At 41.2% G+C, this 23,075-nt stretch overlaps 1 protein-coding gene across 1 annotated transcript in view; it reads left to right on the plus strand.

The window, feature by feature from the left end:
• Positions 1 to 745: 745 nt before the first annotated feature.
• The window catches only part of unm_sa40862 (un-named sa40862), a 125,822-nt gene continuing 103,492 nt past the window's right edge, over positions 746 to 23,075 (plus strand). Inside the window, exon 1 of the mRNA XM_014156769.3 lies at positions 746 to 1,300. Within this exon, the coding sequence (XP_014012244.2) occupies positions 1,229 to 1,300 (72 nt within the window). The 5' untranslated portion in view covers positions 746 to 1,228. The remainder of the gene's footprint in view (positions 1,301 to 23,075) is intronic.

Genomic DNA, 23,075 nt, shown 5'->3' on the forward strand with positions numbered 1-23,075 from the left:
CGATGCCACCAACCTCCTGTGGTGGATTAGTGATGCATGGGTCAGCTGTTTGGTAATAACATTTGCTAATAACCCATCCACAAACTCTTTTTATTTATTTTTTTAGATAGTCCTATGTTTCTGCTTATGCTTTTCCGACATTTTGGTAGGCTATTTGCATCTCTCAAATGTTCACTTGAACACATATTTATGCGGTTGAGAATGGTGTTATTAGCAAATGATGGTGACCAGGTAAACAAACAGCAGACCTGCGCATCTTTAATGTATGTAGGTTATATGCTCAGGTGGTGGGTGACGTTACTGGGCATACAGAAGGATGAGTAGGTGAAACCTTCTAGCTCTAAGGAGACAAATAGAAAGAAAATAACTTCCAGAGATGGTTTTATCGTTGTTTTTTGTTGTTGTTTTAATCCAGAGAATAAACTGTTTACCATAGAAAAGGAATCAGTTGTTCCTGGTTTTGCCTTTTACCGAGATCGCTGTCTGCCTTCGGGTATAAAAACATCCTCCTCCTATCCATCCATCTTTCACATCAGCGCTCTCGTGCCTGCCCCTCGTGTTCACTCTGAACGAAACCGTAACCGTTGGCTCATGCCGCGTTCATGTGCTAGTCGGAACTAGGAAACTCGGAAATGTTCGACTTGCTAACAGGTTGAACGCGGCACGTGTATATCTACAACCAGATAGCAAGTTGGACATTTCAGAGTTTTCTAATTCCGACTAGCATATGAACTCAGCATTTGTCATCTCGAGCGTATGCACACACACCGCCCCACCTGCGCCTAGAACGAAGTCTAGAAGCTTCACGGTTATCACCGCCAAGCACTGACGCGCACAGGACCAACGAACAGACGTTAATCTAATCTTTAAAGGAAGAAATCTGGGTTTTGTCTAATCTATGCTATGTTTGCATGGGAAAGGTGAATTAATTAAACCATGGAAGGCGTGAAGAAGAACCGAGAGGCACCGGGTGAATGAACTCTTCTGATCCCGACAGAGACGACTTTCAGTCGGCGTGGATTATGCGCATTTGCCGCAGGCTGTACTGTCATCACTACAGTGAAACCGGATCTCGACCGGCGACGGATGGGGTGACTCCCGCCGTGCCGAGGAGGTGGTCCCAGCCTCTGGCCAGGGCCGCCACAGCTGGGGTGGGTCCCCATCCCTGGCACCGTTAACCGTAGGGCTAACGGGAGGGCGCGTGTCAGGGTGGAAGAGGAAAGAGAAAATGCAGACGGAAGTGCCAGTACCACCGGAGACAGGAGAGGAGACCTTAGAAGACGGAGCAGGGAGAGAGGAGGTAGGGGAACACTGCGGTGTGACTGACTGACTGCCTGAAGGACTGACTGGGTGACTGACTGGCTGTGTGTATAGGCTACATGGAAGACACGCGCGTTTAGCCTAATTGTCTTTAAGGTTTAGTTTATCCTTAGTTTTTATAGATTTGACACCTTTGCTTCCCGTGGCCTTGATGTCATGGGTGATGGTGCAAGTTTTACTGTAGATGATAACATGTGACTGAAGATGCCATGCCTTGGCCTACTCAACACTTTTAGCCTAGAAATGAATAGCACATTTATAGGGACGGTTTTATAGTCCTATAAAAAACATGAGCTGGCGCACACCCAGAGAAACCTATTTTATGTAGAGGTGCTGACTAACGTGGAATAAACTATAAACTATAAAAAATAAACACAGTCGCACGCTCTAAATATAAACTCCCAGTCATTTATTGGGTAAAAAAAAAAACCCACCAATGTTTCTGCATCACTGTGCTTCTTCAGGGTGATGTCATGAATGCTTGAACCAGGTTCTTTAGACAAAACAGTGCAATTAGTGTAACCAATGACAACAATGAAGGGTGTGTCATAATGATTAAGTTAATTAGAATGAATTGAGTGAAACTTTAAAAAAAAACAATAGTTTATGGCATATTAATAAATATATTAGGCTATTGTTATCATATGGAAACATCATTAAATATTGTACATACTAGTAGCATCAACATACATTATTGGTTAATTCAATTATGTTTTTATTTTTTTAACATAGTCTGATATAGCCTACTAGCATGTTTTTAAATTTTCCACAAGATGTGTTTTGTCAAAGGGGAAACTAATGTTGCCTACAGCACATTCAGATAGGGACAAAACATTACCACGGGACAAAATATTACCACGGGACAAAACGTTACCACGGGACAAAACATTACCACATTACCGCGGGACAAAACATTACCACGTTACCACGGAACAAAACATTACCACGGGACAAAACATTACCACATTACCACGGGTCAAAACATTACCACATTACCACGGGTCAAAACATTACCACATTACCACGGGACAAAACATTACCACATTACCACGGGACAAAACATTACCACATTACCACGGGTCAAAACATTACCACGTTACCACGGGTCAAAACATTACCACATTACCACGGGACAAAATATTACCACGGGACAAAACGTTACCACGGGTCAAAACATTACCACATTACCACGGGTCAAAACATTACCACATTACCGCGGGACAAAACATTACCACATTACCACGGAACAAAACATTACCACGGGACAAAACATTACCACGGGACAAAACATTACCACGGGACAAAACATTACCGCGGGACAAAACATTACCGCGGGACAAAACATTACCACGGGACAAAACATTACCACGTTACCACGGGACAAAACATTACCACGGGACAAAACATTACCACGTTACCACGGGACAAAACATTACCACGGGACAAAACATTACCACGTTACCACGGAACAAAACATTACCACGGGACAAAACATTACCACGTTACCACGGAACAAAACATTACCACGGGACAAAACATTACCACGGGACTAAACATTACCACGGGACTAAACATTACCACGTTACCACGGGACAAAACATTACCGCGGGACAAAACATTACCGCGGGACAAAACATTACCACGTTACCACGGGACAAAACATTACCGCGGGACAAAACATTACCACGTTACCACGGGACAAAACATTACCGCGGGACAAAACATTACCGCGGGACAAAACATTACCACGTTACCACGGGACAAAACATTACCACGTTACCGCGGGACAAAACATTACCGCGGGACAAAACATTACCACGTTACCACGGGACAAAACATTACCGCGGGACAAAACATTACCACGGGACAAAACATTACCATGGGACAAAACATTACCACTGGACAAAACATTACCACTGGACAAAACATTACCACTGGACAAAACATTACCACGTTACCACGGGACAAAACATTACCGCGGGACAAAACATTACCGCGGGACAAAACATTACCACGTTACCACGGGACAAAACATTACCACGTTACCACTGGACAAAACATTACCACTGGACAAAACATTACCACGGGACAAAACATTACCACGTTACCACGGGACAAAACATTACCACTGGACAAAACATTACCATGGGACAAAACATTACCGCGGGACAAAACATTACCACGGGACAAAACATTACCACGGGACAAAACATTACCACGGGACAAAACATTACCATGGGACAAAACATTACCGCGGGACAAAACATTACCGCGGGACAAAACATTAGCGCGGGACAAAACATTACCACGTTACCACGGGTCAAAACATTACCACGTTACCACTGGACAAAACATTACCGCGGGACAAAACATTACCGCGGGACAAAACATTAGCGCGGGACAAAACATTACCACGGGACAAAACATTACCGCGGGACAAAACATTACCGCGGGACAAAACATTACCACGTTACCACGGGACAAAACATTACCACGTTACCACTGGACAAAACATTACCACGGGACAAAACATTACCACGGGACAAAACATTACCACGTTACCACGGGACAAAACATTACCACGGGACAAAACATTACCACGTTACCACGGGACAAAACATTACCACGGGACAAAACATTACCACGGGACAAAACATTACCACTGGACAAAACATTACCGCGGGACAAAACATTACCACGTTACCACGGGACAAAACATTACCACTGGACAAAACATTACCATGGGACAAAACATTACCGCGGGACAAAACATTACCGCGGGACAAAACATTACCGCGGGACAAAACATTACCACGGGACAAAACATTACCACGGGTCAAAACATTACCACGGGACAAAACATTACCACATTACCGCGGGACAAAACATTACCACAGGACAAAACATTACCTCGGGACAAAACATTACCTCGGGACAAAACATTACCACGGGACAAAACATTACCACGGGACAAAACATTACCACGGGACAAAACATTACCACGGGACAAAACATTACCACGTTACCACGGGACAAAACATTACCGCGGGACAAAACATTACCACGGGACAAAACATTACCACGTTACCACGGGACAAAACATTACCACGTTACCACGGGACAAAACATTACCACGTTACCACGGGACAAAACATTACCACGGGTCAAAACATTACCACGGGACAAAACATTACCACGGGACAAAACATTACCACGGTGCGGAAAAAAGGGCAGTAAAAAGCAAGGTGCCCTATTTCACTCACCCTATATACACTACGTGACCAGAAGTATGTGGACATAGCATTCATAATGATATATAATTACATTTAACCTTTATTTAACTTGGCATGTCAGTTAAGAACATTAAGAACAAATTCTTATTTACAATTATGTCCTACATATAAATTACATTATGTCTGAGCGTGGACATGCCACATGTTGTCGATAAGCAAGATTAAATTAACTAAAAAGAGTGAAAAATTCAAAACGACTAGTTTTAAGTGTCTAAATACTCTTACAGGCAGTATTATGGCTCTCCATATAATATACTACATAGTACTACAAAAGTATGTGGACACTTGCTGGTCCAACATCTCGTTCCAAAATCATGGGCATTAATATGGAGTTGGTACCCCCACCTTTGCTGCTGTAACAGCCTCCAGTCTTCTGGGAAGGCTTTCCACTAGATGTTGGAATATTGCTGCGGGGACTTGCTTCCGTTGAGCCTCAAGAGTATTAGTGAAGTTGGGTACTGATGTTGGGTGATTAGGCCTGGCTCGCTGTCGGCATTCCAATTCATCCCAAAGGTATTCAGTGGGGTTGAGGTCAGGGCTCTCTGTGCAAGCCAGTCAAGTTCTTCCACAATGATCTTGACAAACCATTTCTGTATGGACCTTGCTTTGTGCATGGGGGCATTGTCATGCTGAAATAGGAAAGGGCCTTCCCCAAACTGTTGCCACAAAGTTGGAAGCACAGAATCATCTAGAATGTCATTCTATGCTGTAGCATTAAGATTTCCCTTCACTGGAACTAAGAGGCCTAGCCTGAACCACGAAAAACAGCCCCAGACCGTTATTCCTCCTCCACCAAACTTTACAGTTGAAACTATGCATTGGGGCAGGTAGCGTTCTCCTGGCATCCGCCAAACCCAGATACGTCCATCGGACTGCCAGATGGCGAAGTGTGATTCATCACTCCACAGAACGCGTATCCACAGAGTCCAATGGCGGCGAGCTTTACACCACTCAAGCCGACACTTGACATTGCGCATGGTGAATTTAGGCTTGTGTGCGGCTGCTCAGCCATGGAAACCCATTTCTTGAAGCTCCCGATGAACAGTTATTGTGCTGACGTTGTTTCCAGAGGCAGTTTGTATCTCGGTAGTGAGTGTTGCATCCAAGGACAGACACATTTTATGAGCTACACGCTTCAGCACTCGGCGGTTCCGTTCTGTGAGCTTGTGTGGCCTACCACTTCGCGGTTGAGCCGTTGCTGCTCCTAAATTAATCCACTTCACAATAACAGGACTTACAGTTGACCGGGGCAGCTCTAGCAGGGCAGAAATTTGACAAACTTACTTGTTGGAAGGTGACATCCTATGACGGTGCCATGTTGAAAGTCACTGAGCTCTTCAGTACGAGCCATTCTACTGCCAATGTTTGTCTATGGAGATTGCATGGCTGTGTGCTCGATTTTATACACCTGTCAGCAACGGGTGTGGCTGAAATAGTAGAATGCACCAATTTCAAGGGTTGTCCACATACTTTTGGCCATGTAGTGTATTTCAGGCTGTTTGATGCAGCCCTCTGAAACTCATTATGAATAGGCAGCTGTAGCCTGTCCTAAACACATTATAAATAGGCAGCTGTAGCCTGTCCTAAACACATTATCAATAGGTAGCTGAGCCTGTCCTAAACACATTATCACTAGGTAGCTTAGCCTGTCCTAAACACATTATCAATAGGTAGCTGTAGCCTGTCCTAAACACATTATCAATAGGTAGCCCCAGCCTGTCCTAAACACATTATCAATAGGTAGCTGTAGCCTGTCCTAAACACATTATGAATAGGTAGCTATAGCATGTCCTAAACACATGATCAATAGGTAGCTGAGCCTGTCCTAAACACATTATCAATAGGCAGCTGTAGCCTGTCCTAAACACATTATCAATAGGTAGCTGAGCCTGTCCTAAACACATTATCAATAGGCAGCTGTAGCCTGTCCTAAACACATTATGAATAGGCAGCTGTAGCCTGTCCTAAACACATTATCAATAGGTAGCTGTAACCTGTCCTAAACACATTATCAATAGGCAGCTGTAGCCTGTCCTAAACACATTATTAATAGGCAGTGGCCTGTCCTATATACATTATCAATAGGCAGTAGCCTGTCCTAAACACATTATTAATAGGCAGCAGCCTGTCCTAAAGACATTATCAATAGGCAGCTGTAGCCTGTCCTAAAAACATTATTAATAAGCAGTAGCCTGTCCTAAACACATTATTAATAGGCAGGAGCCTGTCCTAAACACATTATCAATAGGCAGCTGTAGCCTGTCCTAAACACATTATTAATAAGCAGTAGCCTGTCCTAAACACATTATTAATAGGAAGCAGCCTGTCCTAAACACATTATCAATAGGCAGCTGTAGCCTGTCCTAAACACATTATTAATAGGAAGTAGCCTGTCCTAAACACATTATTAATAGGAAGCAGCCTGTCCTATTCCACAGCATATAGAACTAGTCCTACTCAAGACGACAGCCTGGATGTTTCTTTTGGTCGGCTGATATTCCCATCTCTCCATCCTCAGCCATGCCTGCATCCCTCCCCCGTTCCTTTCCTCTCTCCCTTCATCTCCCCCTCCATATTTCCTGTGCAGTCTGCTGCATGTCTGCATTGCAGTCTGCCTGCCACGACCGCTGCTCCCTGCCTCATCTACCTACCTCACCATCTCTCTCTCTCCCTCCATCTCTCTGTCCTCTCCCCGTCTCTCCCTCCCTCCATCTCTCTCCCTCCCTCCATCTCTGTCCTCACCGTCTCTCTCTCTCTCTCTCCATCTCTCTCCCTCCATCTCTCTGTCCTCACCATCTCTCTCTCCCTCCATCTCTCTGTCCTCACCATCTCTCTCCCTCCCTCCATCTCTGTCCTCACCGTCTCTCTCTCTCTCTCCATCTCTCTCTCTCCCTCCATCTCTCTGTCCTCACCATCTCTCTCTCCCTCCATCTCTCTGTCCTCACCATCTCTCTCTCTCCCTCCATCTCTCTGTCCTCACCGTCTCTCTCTCCATCTCTCTCCCTCCCTCCATCTCTCTGTCCTCACCGTCTCTCTCTCTCTCCATCTCTCTCCCTCCCTCCATCTCTCTGTCCTCACCGTCTCTCTCTCTCTCCATCTCTCTCCCTCCCTCCATCTCTCTGTCCTCACCGTCTCTCTCTCTCTCTCCATCTCTCTCCCTCCCTCCATCTCTGTCCTCACCATCTCTCTCTCTCTCTCTCTCTCTCTCTCTCTCTCTCCATCTTTCTCCCTCCCTCCATCTCTCTGTCCTCACATCTCTCTCTCTCCATCTCTCTCTCTCTCCCTCCAGCTCTGTCTTCTCCCCGTCTCTCCCTCCCTCATCTCTCTGTCCTCTCCATCTCTCTCTCTCTCCCTCCATCTCTCTGTCCTCACCATCTCTCTCTCTCTCTCCATCTCTCTCTCCCTCCCTCATCTCTCTGTCCTCTCCATCTCTCTCTCTCTCTCCCTCCATCTCTCTGTCCTCTTCCGACCTGTGTGTTGTGACAGTAGCGTTGTTTGCTCTATAACCTGTTAGTTGATGTGTCTTGACACCGTGTTATGCTGTACAGGCCTAAAGGCTGAGACAATAAGAAGACGCAGTGGCAGAATAAAGTGAACCACACCTTTGTTTCATCACTAAACCGCAGAGCAACATCTGTGCTGTGAAGTTCACAAAACATTTAGCATGTAACCAACAGTTACATGACCTACAGCATGGTCGATCAAGTTCATGTTTAGTAGTCTGAAACTGTCGGAAAACAACTATTGATTTAGTTACCTCAAGTCGCCAAGAAAACAGGAGCTTCCTCCACTAGTCCAGCAACATTTACACACTTCAACACTTCAACAAATCACCTCTGCTTTGTCTAATACAGTGACAACTAAAAGATACCAAAAACGATTTAGTCCAACGTAAGCTAAATATGATGTGGCTGTCCACGGTACTGATTCCTGTGTGTGTGTGTGTGTGTGTGTGTGTGTGTGTGTGTGTGTGTGTGTGTGTGTGTGTGTGTGTGTGTGTGTGTGTGTGTGTGTGTGTGTGTGTGTGTGTGTGTGTGAGCATGCAAGTTGAAACACAAATTACCTCTTCTCTTTGATGTTGCATAAACAGTTTATCACTCTGTCATACAGTACACTGTCTATCACTCTGTCATACAGTAAACAGTCTATCACTCTGTCATACAGTAAACAGTCTATCACTCTGTCATACAGTAAACGGTCTATCACTCTGTTATACAGTAAACAGTCTATCACTCTGTCATACAGTAAACAGTCTATCACTCTGTCATACAGTAAACAGTCTATCACTCTGTCATACAGTAAACGGTCTATCACTCTGTCATACAGTACACTGTCTATCACTCTGTCATACAGTAAACAGTCTATCACTCTGTCATACAGTAAACTGTCTATCACTCTGTCATACAGTAAACAGTCTATCACTCTGTCATACAGTAAACGGTCTATCACTCTGTCATACAGTAAACGGTCTATCACTCTGTTATACAGTAAACAGTCTATCACTCTGTTATACAGTAAACAGTCTATCACTCTGTTATACAGTAAACGGTTTATCACTCTGTCATACAGTAAACAGTCTATCACTCTGTCATACAGTAAACAGTCTATCACTCTGTTATACAGTAAACGGTCTATCACTCAGTTATAGGGTAAACACTTTTAGTTTTTGTTGTCCTAGGCTACCTGGCTAAAATGCTAGCTTGCTAGCCTAACTTTCTTTCATGGGCAACGATTAGCCAGCTAGTTAACATTAGCCTATTACATCTAGCTACATCCTCTCAGGCCAGAGGCGCAGTTTATGGTTGGATCAGAATCATTGTTATAATCATTGGCCAGTACGGAGAATTATGTAAAACCACAAGTCCAAATTCCAATTTCTGTCCATGGCTAATTTAGGAAAGGGCCAATTTTAGCTAGCTAGCCGCCGGAGGACAATACAAACAGATGCAATAATTCAAGTTTTTTTTTCTGTTAATGACTTTTGGCTTGATCTGATGTGATTGGTGTGAAGCCAAATCCAAACTGACTTCCTTTGACAGTTTTTATTTGGTGTGCGCCAGGACCATTCTCAGTTTAGTTCAATGCCCATTGGCTATTATTGTATGATTTGTTTATCAAGGGGGGCCAAATGCTCGCTGGCTTCATTCCCTTGCATTCAATGCTACTGGCAGCAACAATATCATAGTCTTTTTGACCAGACAGCATCAGATAGATGGGCTACACATATAGAGACAGAGGATTGCTGTTTCTCTCTCTCTCTCTGATGCTTTCTCCAGTGAGATACATTCAGCCTCTTGCCTCTTGCGAATTGAAGGACATTTATGAAACACAGAGGCGGAAGATACAATGGTTTTTCTTGTTGTTGTTTTTGTCAGTTTGTTTGGGGAAGCCTGGCTTCCCTTGGCGTCCATGAATACACACCACTGCTATCTGCTCCCCCCCTCACTAAATTAGATTTCTCAAGGGATCCCCCTGTCTCAACTAATATCAATTATACGGGGGAGGGCTAGTCACGTTTGAAGAAATCCTTTAGTAGCAGACGTATAGGCTAGTATAGGTTAGTGATTTTTTGTAATTTTTTTTACGGGAGAGCGAGAGGCAAACGGACCATTTTTTAAAAAGAAATAAACGTTGTTCTCAGCTGTCAGTTTTTGTCCGTTTACCGTTTCTTGATTTATTATATTCCATACCGAGAGCCATCTGTTTTCCAGTCTCTTGCTCGCTCCCGTCTTCCTGCTTCGCCAACCAACGCACTTCCAGTCCACTAATTATAGCAAATCACAATCCACCTGATTCAATTGTCGATCGTGAAAAAGAGGGAGAAAGCCTCTTCTCCTGCCAATCATTTAGGGCCTTTTGTTGTTGTTGTAAATGCAAACTAATGGTTTTACTGACAGTTGTATTTTTCTCTGCTAAACATTTTGCCCGATGACCTCAAACAGTAAGGATAGAAAACATGTGGTAGCCTAACTGTAAGTGGTCACAACCGTGACATAATCTAGGCTAGTAGATGGATAAGTAGCCTAGATTTTAACGTTTGGAGATGACACAGGAAACATACACATGGTGCAGTCAGTGTCAAATCATAACAGAGGACGAAGAGGAAAAAGAGGCAGGTTTTTTTTTTGGCAGTAGTACGGCTCCCTGGGAGGGACAATCTGTCTTTTTACTGGCTTCTCGGTCTCTCTTTCTCTCTCTCTCTCTCTGTCTCTCTCTGTATCTCTGTCTCGCTCTCTCAATTCAATTTAAAAAAAAAAATTCCAGGGGCTTTATTGGCATGGGAAACATATGTTAACATTGCCAAAGTCAGTCTATACTGATAGATAGACCTAGTGCACGGTTCTGTCTGTCTGGTGGCTGACCTGTCTATACTGATAGATAGACCTAGTGCACGGTTCTGACTGTCTGGTGGCTGACCTGTCTATACTGATAGATAGACCTAGTGCACGGTTCTGTCTGTCTGGTGGCTGACCTGCCTATACTGATAGATAGACCTAGTGCACGGTTCTGTCTGTCTGGTGGCTGACCTGCCTATACTGATAGATAGGCCTAGTGCACGGTTCTGACTGTCTGGTGGCTGACCTGTCTATACTGATAGATAGACCTAGTGCACGGTTCTGTCTGTCTGGTGGCTGACCTGCCTATACTGATAGATAGACCTAGTGCACGGTTCTGACTGTCTGGTGGCTGACCTGCCTATACTGATAGATAGACCTAGTGCACGGTTCTGTCTGTTTGGTGGCTGACCTGCCTATACTGATAGATAGACCTAGTGCACGGTTCTGACTGTCTGGTGGCTGACCTGCCTATACTGATAGATAGACCTAGTGTACGGTTCTGACTGTCTGGTGGCTGACCTGTCTATACTGATAGATAGACCTAGTGCACGGTTCTGACTGTCTGGTGGCTGACCTGTCTATACTGATAGATAGACCTAGTACACGGTTCTGACTGTCTGGTGGCTGACCTGCCTATACTGATAGATAGACCTAGTGCACGGTTCTGACTGTCTGGTGGCTGACCTGTCTATACTGATAGATAGACCTAGTGCACGGTTCTGACTGTCTGGTGGCTGACCTGTCTACTGATAGATAGACCTAGTGCACGGTTCTGACTGACTGTCTGGTGGCTGACCTGCCTATACTCTGCCCCTCCCCTCTCTCTCCGTCCCTCGCGTGCTCGCTTTGAAAAATGCATGTGTTTGTGTTCTCGAAAGTACGCAACTAATCAGTCTCCTCCCTTCCAAAAATACTGAGTCTTAGGAATCCACACCAGGAGTCGAGGATCAATTATTTTGGAGTCATTGGAAAAGTTGGAAAAATGGCAGAAAAAAGTCAAGCGACAGCTGCAAAGTCCTGTATGGTAATACTTTGAGAAGAGGTACAGGGATTCTTCCTTTAAAAAAATTGCATCATACTGCAGCAGAGCTTGATGGGGTGCTGAGGAATGGTACGGCATGTTGAAGTGCATGATGTCATAGTATTTCACTGACAGCCATTGTTGTCGTTAAAGCTAGTTTCGACCCCCAGAGGGCGTCTTTGAGAAGCTAAGTTATTGGAATGACATGGAGCTGAAGGCCTCAGAGTTTAGGCTGAAGGCCTAACAGCTGTTTACTGTAGCTGTTTTAGTGTAACTTACTTATTGGCATAAGGGCTTACTGTACTTCAATATACAGGATATCAATCATTCATTAATTTGTGCATGTCATCACACAGCATACAAGTCATCCATTTTGTTAAATACAGTCAAGCATTTTAGTTATAAAACGAAATAACAAACGGATCCTTGAACACAATGAATAAACCTCAACATGTCAGCTAAAGGGATTGAATTAACAAATGTATGTGACTGTTTTAAATATTGGCTGTACTAGAGACTTTAAAACCTCTTTTTGTTAGAACAGACTATATGGGATTGATTGCAATTTGTTTGTAAATTAGTATTGTATTTCTTGTGCTGTTTATACTGAAACGTAGCTTAGTTAAATTGATTAATATTATGGCGTTTCCATTCCAAGAAAAAACGAAAATGCATTTCTTACAGTAGCCTATGTAGGCCTCAGGGTTTCTGGTAGGATAAAATGGCGCTGTACAACATTACCGGTCGGGAGTAGGCCTCAGGGTTTCTGGTAGGATAAAATGGAGCTGTACAACATTACCGGTCGGGAGTAGGCCTAGGCTACTAAGTGACTGCGAATGAAGAGCAAAATAATCCTAACATTTCCACACCCTAATTGTAGGCTAATGAAGATTCCCAAAAAAGACGAGTCCCCATGCTTGTCTCAAGGCAGCGTGAAACGGTGCTGAAATAGTTGACCACACGCGGGTCGGCTTTTGCTTCAAATCCTATGATAACAATTGGATGACTTTGGGTGTTTCAGTAAGCAACAATTTGTTGCCTTCAATTTCATTAGCCTACTTTATTCTGTCATTCAGTGATATTTATTGCATTAGCCTACTTTATTCTGTCATTCAGTGATATTTATTCTCATAGTAATTCGTTATGGATCCATCCAGATGTAGTTAGAAAACAGTGTATTTGGTGGGCTATGCAAAGAGATGGGAGAAGTGACTTACCTCGCTAACCTCCATTAATACATTTAAAGCCCCTAAACTCGGCAAGAGTCTATTGTCCTGCTGTTGAGAGAATGCCAAGAGTGTGCAAAGCTGTCATCAAGGCAAAGGGTGGCTACTTTGAAGAATCTAAAAATATTTGTAAAACATTTGATTTGTTGAACACTTTTTTGGTTACTACATGATTCCATATGTGTTATTTCATAATTTTGATGTCTTCACTATTATTCTACAATTTAGAAAATAGTAAAACAAATTAAGAAAAACTGTAGTAACCAAAAAAGTAGGTGTGTCCAAGGTTTTGACTGGTCTTTTTTTGGTTACTAGGTGATTCCATATGTGTTACTAAGGGGATTCCATATGTGTTACTAGGTGATTCCATATGTGTTACTAAGGGGATTCCATATGTGTTACTAGGTGATTCCATGTGTGTTACTAAGGGGATTCCATATGTGTTACTAAGGGGATTCCATATGTGTTACTAGGTGATTCCATATGTGTTACTAAGGGGATTCCATATGTGTTACTAGGTGATTCCATATGTGTTACTAAGGGGATTCCATATGTGTTACTAAGGGGATTCCATATGTGTTACTAGGTGATTCCATATGTGTTACTAGGTGATTCCATATGTGTTACTAGGTGATTCCATATGTGTTACTAGGTGATTCCATATGTGTTACTAGGTGATTCCATATGTGTTACTAGGTGATTCCATATGTGTTACTAGGTGATTCCATATGTGTTACTAAGGGGATTCCATATGTGTTACTAGGTGATTCCATATGTGTTACTAGGTGATTCCATATGTGTTACTAGGTGATTCCATATGTGTTACTAGGTGATTCCATATGTGTTACTAAGGGGATTCCATATGTGTTACTAGGTGATTCCATATGTGTTACTAAGGGGATTCCATATGTGTTACTAGGTGATTCCATATGTGTTACTAGGTGATTCCATATGTGTTACTAAGGGGATTCCATATGTGTTACTAGGTGATTCCATATGTGTTACTAGGGGATTCCATATGTGTTACTAGGTGATTCCATATGTGTTACTAGGTGATTCCATATGTGTTACTAGGTGATTCCATATGTGTTACTAGGTGATTCCATATGTGTTACTAGGTGATTCCATATGTGTTACTAAGGGGATTCCATATGTGTTACTAGGTGATTCCATATGTGTTACTAAGGGGATTCCATATGTGTTACTAGGTGATTCCATATGTGTTACAAAGGGGATTCCATATGTGTTACTAAGGGGATTCCATATGTGTTACTAGGTGATTCCATATGTGTTACTAAGGGGATTCCATATGTGTTACTAGGTGATTCCATATGTGTTACTAAGGGGATTCCATATGTGTTACTAAGGGGATTCCATATGTGTTACTAGGTGATTCCATATGTGTTACTAGGTGATTCCATATGTGTTACTAGGTGATTCCATATGTGTTACTAGGTGATTCCATATGTGTTACTAGGTGATTCCATATGTGTTACTAGGTGATTCCATATGTGTTACTAGGTGATTCCATATGTGTTACTAGGGGATTCCATATGTGTTACTAAGGGGATTCCATATGTGTTACTAGGTGATTCCATATGTGTTACTAGGTGATTCCATATGTGTTACTAGGTGATTCCATATGTGTTACTAAGGGGATTCCATATGTGTTACTAGGGGATTCCATATGTGTTACTAAGGTGATTCCATATGTGTTACTAGGTGATTCCATATGTGTTACTAGGTGATTCCATATGTGTTACTAAGGGGATTCCATATGTGTTACTAGGTGATTCCATATGTGTTACTAGGGGATTCCATATGTGTTACTAGGTGATTCCATATGTGTTACTAGGTGATTCCATATGTGTTACTAGGTGCTTCCATATGTGTTACTAGGTGATTCCATATGTGTTACTAAGGGGATTCCATATGTGTTACTAGGTGATTCCATATGTGTTACTAAGGGGATTCCATATGTGTTACTAAGGGGATTCCATATGTGTTACTAGGGGATTCCATATGTGTTACTAGGTGATTCCATATGTGTTACTAAGGGGATTCCATATGTGTTACTAAGGGGATTCCATATGTGTTACTAGGTGATTCCATATGTGTTACTAAGGGGATTCCATATGTGTTACTAGGTGATTCCATATGTGTTACTAAGGGGATTCCATATGTGTTACTAAGGGGATTCCATATGTGTTACTAGGTGATTCCATATGTGTTACTAGGTGATTCCATATGTGTTACTAGGTGATTCCATATGTGTTACTAGGTGATTCCATATGTGTTACTAGGTGATTCCATATGTGTTACTAGGTGATTCCATATGTGTTACTAGGTGATTCCATATGTGTTACTAGGGGATTCCATATGTGTTACTAGGTGATTCCATATGTGTTACTAGGTGATTCCATATGTGTTACTAGGTGCTTCCATATGTGTTACTAGGTGATTCCATATGTGTTACTAAGGGGATTCCATATGTGTTACTAGGTGATTCCATATGTGTTACTAAGGGGATTCCATATGTGTTACTAAGGGGATTCCATATGTGTTACTAGGGGATTCCATATGTGTTACTAGGTGATTCCATATGTGTTACTAAGGGGATTCCATATGTGTTACTAAGGGGATTCCATATGTGTTACTAGGTGATTCCATATGTGTTACTAAGGGGATTCCATATGTGTTACTAGGTGATTCCATATGTGTTACTAAGGGGATTCCATATGTGTTACTAAGGGGATTCCATATGTGTTACTAGGTGATTCCATATGTGTTACTAGGTGATTCCATATGTGTTACTAGGTGATTCCATATGTGTTACTAGGTGATTCCATATGTGTTACTAGGTGATTCCATATGTGTTACTAGGTGATTCCATATGTGTTACTAAGGGGATTCCATATGTGTTACTAGGTGATTCCATATGTGTTACTAGGTGATTCCATATGTGTTACTAGGTGATTCCATATGTGTTACTAAGGGATTCCATATGTGTTACTAGGGGATTCCATATGTGTTACTAAGGGGATTCCATATGTGTTACTAGGTGATTCCATATGTGTTACTAGGTGATTCCATATGTGTTACTAGGTGATTCCATATGTGTTACTAAGGGGATTCCATATGTGTTACTAGGTGATTCCATATGTGTTACTAGGTGATTCCATATGTGTTACTAGGTGATTCCATATGTGTTACTAAGGGGATTCCATATGTGTTACTAGGTGATTCCATATGTGTTACTAAGGGGATTCCATATGTGTTACTAGGTGATTCCATATGTGTTACTAGGTGATTCCATATGTGTTACTAAGGGGATTCCATATGTGTTACTAGGTGATTCCATATGTGTTACTAGGGGATTCCATATGTGTTACTAGGTGATTCCATATGTGTTACTAGGTGATTCCATATGTGTTACTAGTTGATTCCATATGTGTTACTAGGTGATTCCATATGTGTTACTAGGTGATTCCATATGTGTTACTAGGTGATTCCATATGTGTTACTAAGGGGATTCCATATGTGTTACTAGGTGATTCCATATGTGTTACTAAGGGGATTCCATATGTGTTACTAGGTGATTCCATATGTGTTACAAAGGGGATTCCATATGTGTTACTAAGGGGATTCCATATGTGTTACTAGGTGATTCCATATGTGTTACTAAGGGGATTCCATATGTGTTACTAGGTGATTCCATATGTGTTACTAAGGGGATTCCATATGTGTTACTAGGTGATTCCATATGTGTTACTAGGTGATTCCATATGTGTTACTAGGTGATTCCATATGTGTTACTAGGTGATTCCATATGTGTTACTAGGTGATTCCATATGTGTTACTAGGTGATTCCATATGTGTTACTAGGTGATTCCATATGTGTTACTAGGGGATTCCATATGTGTTACTAAGGGGATTCCATATGTGTTACTAGGTGATTCCATATGTGTTACTACGTGATTCCATATGTGTTACTAAGGGGATTCCATATGTGTTACTAGGGGATTCCATATGTGTTACTAAGGGGATTCCATATGTGTTACTAGGTGATTCCATATGTGTTACTAGGTGATTCTATATGTGTTACTAGGTGATTCCATATGTGTTACTAGGGGATTCCATATGTGTTACTAGGTGATTCCATATGTGTTACTAGGTGATTCCATATGTGTTACTAGGTGATTCCATATGTGTTACTAAGGGGATTCCATATGTGTTACTAGGTGATTCCATATGTGTTACTAGGTGATTCCATATGTGTTACTAGGTGATTCCATATGTGTTACTAAGGGGATTCCATGTGTTACTAGGTGATTCCATATGTGTTACTAAGGGGATTCCATATGTGTTACTAGGTGATTCCATATGTGTTACTAGGTGATTCCATATGTGTTACTAAGGGGATTCCATATGTGTTACTAGGTGATTCCATATGTGTTACTAGGGGATTCCATATGTGTTACTAGGTGATTCCATATGTGTTACTAGGTGATTCCATATGTGTTACTAGTTGATTCCATATGTGTTACTAGGTGATTCCATATGTGTTACTAGGTGATTCCATATGTGTTACTAGCGGGATTCCATATGTGTTACTAGGGGATTCCATATGTGTTACTAAGGGATTCCATATGTGTTACTAAGGGGATTCCATATGTGTTACTAGGGGATTCCATATGTGTTACTAGGGGATTCCATATGTGTTACTAGGTGATTCCATATGTGTTACTAAGGGGATTCCATATGTGTTACTCGGGGATTCCATATGTGTTACTAAGGGGATTCCATATGTGTTACTAGGTGATTCCATATGTGTTACTAGGGGATTCCATATGTGTTACTAAGGGGATTCCATATGTGTTACTAGGTGATTCCATATGTGTTACTAGGTGATTCCATATGTGTTACTAAGGGGATTCCATATGTGTTACTAGGTGATTCCATATGTGTTACTAGGGGATTCCATATGTGTTACTAGGTGATTCCATATGTGTTACTAGGTGATTCCATATGTGTTACTAGGTGATTCCATATGTGTTACTAAGTGGATTCCATATGTGTTACTAGGTGATTCCATATGTGTTACTAAGGGGATTCCATATGTGTTACTAAGGGGATTCCATATGTGTTACTAGGGGATTCCATATGTGTTACTAGGTGATTCCATATGTGTTACTAGGTGATTCCATATGTGTTACTAAGGGGATTCCATATGTGTTACTAGGTGATTCCATATGTGTTACTAGGTGATTCCATATGTGTTACTAGGTGATTCCATATGTGTTACTAAGGGGATTCCATATGTGTTACTAGGGGATTCCATATGTGTTACTAAGGGGATTCCATATGTGTTACTAGGTGATTCCATATGTGTTACTATATGATTCCATATGTGTTACTAAGGGGATTCCATATGTGTTAATAGGTGATTCCATATGTGTTACTAGGTGATTCCATATGTGTTACTAAGGGGATTCCATATGTGTTACTAAGGGGATTCCATATGTGTTACTAGGGGATTCCATATGTGTTACTAGGTGATTCCATATGTGTTACTAAGGGGATTCCATATGTGTTACTAAGGGGATTCCATATGTGTTACTAGGTGATTCCATATGTGTTACTAAGGGGATTCCATATGTGTTACTAGGTGATTCCATATGTGTTACTAAGGGGATTCCATATGTGTTACTAAGGGGATTCCATATGTGTTACTAGGTGATTCCATATGTGTTACTAGGTGATTCCATATGTGTTACTAGGTGATTCCATATGTGTTACTAGGTGATTCCATATGTGTTACTAGGTGATTCCATATGTGTTACTAGGTGATTCCATATGTGTTACTAAGGGGATTCCATATGTGTTACTAGGTGATTCCATATGTGTTACTAGGTGATTCCATATGTGTTACTAGGTGATTCCATATGTGTTACTAAGGGATTCCATATGTGTTACTAGGGGATTCCATATGTGTTACTAAGGGGATTCCATATGTGTTACTAGGTGATTCCATATGTGTTACTAGGTGATTCCATATGTGTTACTAGGTGATTCCATATGTGTTACTAAGGGGATTCCATATGTGTTACTAGGTGATTCCATATGTGTTACTAGGTGATTCCATATGTGTTACTAGGTGATTCCATATGTGTTACTAAGGGGATTCCATATGTGTTACTAGGTGATTCCATATGTGTTACTAAGGGGATTCCATATGTGTTACTAGGTGATTCCATATGTGTTACTAGGTGATTCCATATGTGTTACTAAGGGGATTCCATATGTGTTACTAGGTGATTCCATATGTGTTACTAGGGGATTCCATATGTGTTACTAGGTGATTCCATATGTGTTACTAGGTGATTCCATATGTGTTACTAGTTGATTCCATATGTGTTACTAGGTGATTCCATATGTGTTACTAGGTGATTCCATATGTGTTACTAGGTGATTCCATATGTGTTACTAAGGGGATTCCATATGTGTTACTAGGTGATTCCATATGTGTTACTAAGGGGATTCCATATGTGTTACTAGGTGATTCCATATGTGTTACAAAGGGGATTCCATATGTGTTACTAAGGGGATTCCATATGTGTTACTAGGTGATTCCATATGTGTTACTAAGGGGATTCCATATGTGTTACTAGGTGATTCCATATGTGTTACTAAGGGGATTCCATATGTGTTACTAGGTGATTCCATATGTGTTACTAGGTGATTCCATATGTGTTACTAGGTGATTCCATATGTGTTACTAGGTGATTCCATATGTGTTACTAGGTGATTCCATATGTGTTACTAGGTGATTCCATATGTGTTACTAGGTGATTCCATATGTGTTACTAGGAGATTCCATATGTGTTACTAAGGGGATTCCATATGTGTTACTAGGTGATTCCATATGTGTTACTACGTGATTCCATATGTGTTACTAAGGGGATTCCATATGTGTTACTAGGGGATTCCATATGTGTTACTAAGGGGATTCCATATGTGTTACTAGGTGATTCCATATGTGTTACTAGGTGATTCTATATGTGTTACTAAGGGGATTCCATATGTGTTACTAGGTGATTCCATATGTGTTACTAGGGGATTCCATATGTGTTACTAGGTGATTCCATATGTGTTACTAGGTGATTCCATATGTGTTACTAGGTGATTCCATATGTGTTACTAAGGGGATTCCATATGTGTTACTAGGTGATTCCATATGTGTTACTAGGTGATTCCATATGTGTTACTAGGTGATTCCATATGTGTTACTAAGGGGATTCCATATGTGTTACTAGGTGATTCCATATGTGTTACTAAGGGGATTCCATATGTGTTACTAGGTGATTCCATATGTGTTACTAGGTGATTCCATATGTGTTACTAAGGGGATTCCATATGTGTTACTAGGTGATTCCATATGTGTTACTAGGGGATTCCATATGTGTTACTAGGTGATTCCATATGTGTTACTAGGTGATTCCATATGTGTTACTAGGTGATTCCATATGTGTTACTAGGTGATTCCATATGTGTTACTAGGTGATTCCATATGTGTTACTAGCGGGATTCCATATGTGTTACTAGGGGATTCCATATGTGTTACTAAGGGATTCCATATGTGTTACTAAGGGGATTCCATATGTGTTACTAGGGGATTCCATATGTGTTACTAGGGGATTCCATATGTGTTACTAGGTGATTCCATATGTGTTACTAAGGGGATTCCATATGTGTTACTAGGGGATTCCATATGTGTTACTAAGGGGATTCCATATGTGTTACTAGGTGATTCCATATGTGTTACTAGGGGATTCCATATGTGTTACTAAGGGGATTCCATATGTGTTACTAGGTGATTCCATATGTGTTACTAGGTGATTCCATATGTGTTACTAAGGGGATTCCATATGTGTTACTAGGTGATTCCATATGTGTTACTAGGGGATTCCATATGTGTTACTAGGTGATTCCATATGTGTTACTAGGTGATTCCATATGTGTTACTAGGTGATTCCATATGTGTTACTAAGGGGATTCCATATGTGTTACTAGGTGATTCCATATGTGTTACTAAGGGGATTCCATATGTGTTACTAAGGGGATTCCATATGTGTTACTAGGGGATTCCATATGTGTTACTAGGTGATTCCATATGTGTTACTAGGTGATTCCATATGTGTTACTAAGGGGATTCCATATGTGTTACTAGGTGATTCCATATGTGTTACTAGGTGATTCCATATGTGTTACTAGGTGATTCCATATGTGTTACTAGGTGATTCCATATGTGTTACTAAGGGGATTCCATATGTGTTACTAGGGGATTCCATATGTGTTACTAAGGGGATTCCATATGTGTTACTAGGTGATTCCATATGTGTTACTAGGTGATTCCATATGTGTTACTAAGGGGATTCCATATGTGTTACTAGGTGATTCCATATGTGTTACTAAGGGGATTCCATATGTGTTACTAGGGGATTCCATATGTGTTACTAACGGGATTCCATATGTGTTACTAGGGGATTCCATATGTGTTACTAAGGGATTCCATATGTGTTACTAAGGGGATTCCATATGTGTTACTAGGGGATTCCATATGTGTTACTAGGGGATTCCATATGTGTTACTAGGTGATTCCATATGTGTTACTAAGGGGATTCCATATGTGTTACTAGGGGATTCCATATGTGTTACTAGGTGATTCCATATGTGTTACTAGGTGATTCCATATGTGTTACTAGGTGATTCCATATGTGTTACTAGGTGATTCCATATGTGTTACTAGGTGATTCCATATGTGTTACTAAGGGGATTCCATATGTGTTACTAGGTGATTCCATATGTGTTACTAAGGGGATTCCATATGTGTTACTAAGGGGATTCCATATGTGTTACTAGGTGATTCCATATGTGTTACTAAGGGGATTCCATATGTGTTACTAGGTGATTCCATATGTGTTACTAGGTGATTCCATATGTGTTACTAAGGTGATTCCATATGTGTTACTAGGTGATTCCATATGTGTTACTAGGTGATTCCATATGTGTTACTAGGTGATTCCATATGTGTTACTAGGTGATTCCATATGTGTTACTAAGGGGATTCCATATGTGTTACTAGGGGATTCCATATGTGTTACTAAGGGGATTCCATATGTGTTACTAGGTGATTCCATATGTGTTACTAGGTGATTCCATATGTGTTACTAAGGGGATTCCATATGTGTTACTAGGTGATTCCATATGTGTTACTAAGGGGATTCCATATGTGTTACTAGGTGATTCCATATGTGTTACTAAGGGGATTCCATATGTGTTACTAGGGGATTCCATATGTGTTACTAGGGGATTCCATATGTGTTACTAGGGGATTCCATATGTGTTACTAGGTGATTCCATATGTGTTACTAAGTGGATTCCATATGTGTTACTAGGGGATTCCATATGTGTTACTAGGGGATTCCATATGTGTTACTAAGGGGATTCCATATGTGTTACTAGGGGATTCCATATGTGTTACTAAGGGGATTCCATATGTGTTACTAGGTGATTCCATATGTGTTACTAAGGGGATTCCATATGTGTTACTAGGGGATTCCATATGTGTTACTAAGGGGATTCCATATGTGTTACTAGGGGATTCCATATGTGTTACTAAGGGGATTCCATATGTGTTACTAAGGGGATTCCATATGTGTTACTAGGTGATTCCATATGTGTTACTAAGGGGATTCCATATGTGTTACTAGGTGATTCCATATGTGTTACTAGGTGATTCCATATGTGTTACATAAGGGGATTCCATATGTGTTACTAAGGGGATTCCATATGTGTTACTAGGTGATTCCATATG

The sequence above is a fragment of the Salmo salar genome, chromosome 18 (genome assembly GCF_965601325.2).
Source record: "Salmo salar chromosome 18, fSalSal1, whole genome shotgun sequence".
NCBI classification, from domain to species: domain Eukaryota; kingdom Metazoa; phylum Chordata; class Actinopteri; order Salmoniformes; family Salmonidae; genus Salmo; species Salmo salar.